General features: G+C 35.9%; 1 protein-coding gene across 1 annotated transcript in view; it reads left to right on the top strand.

Annotated features, from left to right (window-relative positions):
• LOC106870243 (jmjC domain-containing protein 8) overlaps window positions 1-2032 on the top strand; it is a 34596-nt gene that overhangs the window by 14198 nt on the left and 18366 nt on the right. The window contains exon 6 of the mRNA XM_014916260.2: window positions 184-300. Within this exon, the coding sequence (XP_014771746.1) occupies window positions 184-300 (117 nt within the window). The remainder of the gene's footprint in view (window positions 1-183; window positions 301-2032) is intronic.

Raw genomic sequence — 2032 nt, 5'->3', positions numbered from 1 at the left:
TATATATATTGAAGCTTCTAACTGATTTCTACATAATTAATTCTCATTGATCTTAATGTCTTACACATTATTTCTTTTTATTTATTTCATAGTTAAAGGTCCAAATTAAACACTCCACTTTAAAAAAAAAAGACAACAGCATATCATCCAGAAGTTTCTCTTTTCTTTCTCATATTGTTTCAGAAACCTTATACTGGTTTGGTGAAAACAGCCATGAATGGGATACCTTGTTTAAAAAATATACCCCACCTCCTTATAAAATACCTGAAATGATTGAAGCCTATAGCTTTGGAGCAGCAGGTAATTATAATTTAACCATATTGATACCAACTCATCTGATACTGTTATATATTATGATACAAGCTTCTTGTTTAAAAGTGATCTGTATTAAAACTTTCCATCAAAATATTTTGTTGATCTATGTTCCAAACATCAGCTTAAGAATGACAAAGTTATTTTTTCTAAATTCTCCATTATTTTCAAAATAAATTGAAATAAAAGCAGTGTATTTCAATAGATATATAGTATCAAAAGGTTAATTATAGAAAAAAAATTATATTTCTTTCAAAATTTCAGCTGGCTGAATTATGACGATGTTGGCTTGACAGCTGTGAGTTCAAATCATATGCCATCTTCAACACTACACTTTATCCTTGTAAAAGGCACTGTACTTTTGAATGCTCAGTAAATAGGTATCATGCCAAGTTATAGCTTACCATCATCAACAATAATTATAACCTTTCCCTTAATGTTTTGATAGCTTGCTGTAAAAGTCTCTGAACATGCCATTTTAGGTCTGAATCTTAAAACAATGTATCTGAACCACAGCTAATATTCAGCTAATGTTCAAAGTGTAGAATCTGTCATGAAATATCCTGCAAACTTTTTTTTATAATCAACAAGAGCGCCATTTCATCTCATGCAAATATTCTCCGTCCTATCTACACGTTAATCAGATCACTAGGTGCCAGCATGACTGTGTATGTTAAGAAGTTTGCTTGCCAATCACTTGGTTTTGCATTCAATCCCACTGTGTGGAATCCTGGGCAAGTGTCTTCTATTACAACCCTAAGTCAGCTGACCAACTAATGCCTTATGAGTGGATTTGGTAGGCAGAAATTGAAAGAAGCTTGCTACACGTGCATGCACACATGTGTGTGTGTCTTAACATTGCGTGATACTTGTAAATGAGTGTCACTGTCATACAGGCGGTATCATTAATTTCCATTATGTTGCAAAAGCATGCCTAGCTGTCAGGAACTATTACCTTATTTGTAAACAGGTGAGGGTTGGTGTCAGGAAGCTCATCCCTCCATAGAAAATCTGCCTGGGTATACTTTGTCTGGTTTGTGTAAGAAAGGAAAAGTGGACATTAAAATGATGATGATGATGATGCATATATCATCATCATTGTTTAACATCTGTTTTCCACACTGGCATGGGTTGGACGGTTTGACAGGTCTGGAAAGCCAGTGGCTGCACCAGGCTCCAATCTGATCTGTCAATGCTTCTACAGCTGGATGCCCTTCCTAACGTCAACCATTCTGAGAGTGTAATGAATGCTTTTTATGTGCCAATAATTGAAAAAATATTTACCTGAGGAAACACAACTAGATCTCATAATACAATGCGCTTGCAAAGACATCTTGAAGCAAGTGAAGTTGTTGTCATGGCTGATGACAGTACCACCTGACTGGCACCTGTGCCGGTGGCACATAAGAAGCACCATTCAAGTGTGGTCATTGCCAGTACTGCTTAACTGGCTCCTGTGCCAGTGACATGTAAAAGGCACCTACCACATTCTTGGAGTGGTTGGCATTAGGAAGGGCATCCAGCCACAGAAGCGATGTCAAATCAGACTGGAGTCTGATGCATTCCCTCTTCCCCCCCAGCTTGCCAAATCTGGTCACACCATCCAACCCATGGACAATGGATGTTAAATGATGATATATTCACACATACATATATTATATACATACATACATATATAGATATATATATATATATATATATATATATATATATATATATA

Source organism: Octopus bimaculoides, chromosome 6, assembly GCF_001194135.2.
Source record: "Octopus bimaculoides isolate UCB-OBI-ISO-001 chromosome 6, ASM119413v2, whole genome shotgun sequence".
In the NCBI taxonomy this organism is placed as follows: Eukaryota; Metazoa; Mollusca; class Cephalopoda; order Octopoda; family Octopodidae; genus Octopus; species Octopus bimaculoides.
This window is presented reverse-complemented; position numbering and strand designations above follow the sequence as displayed.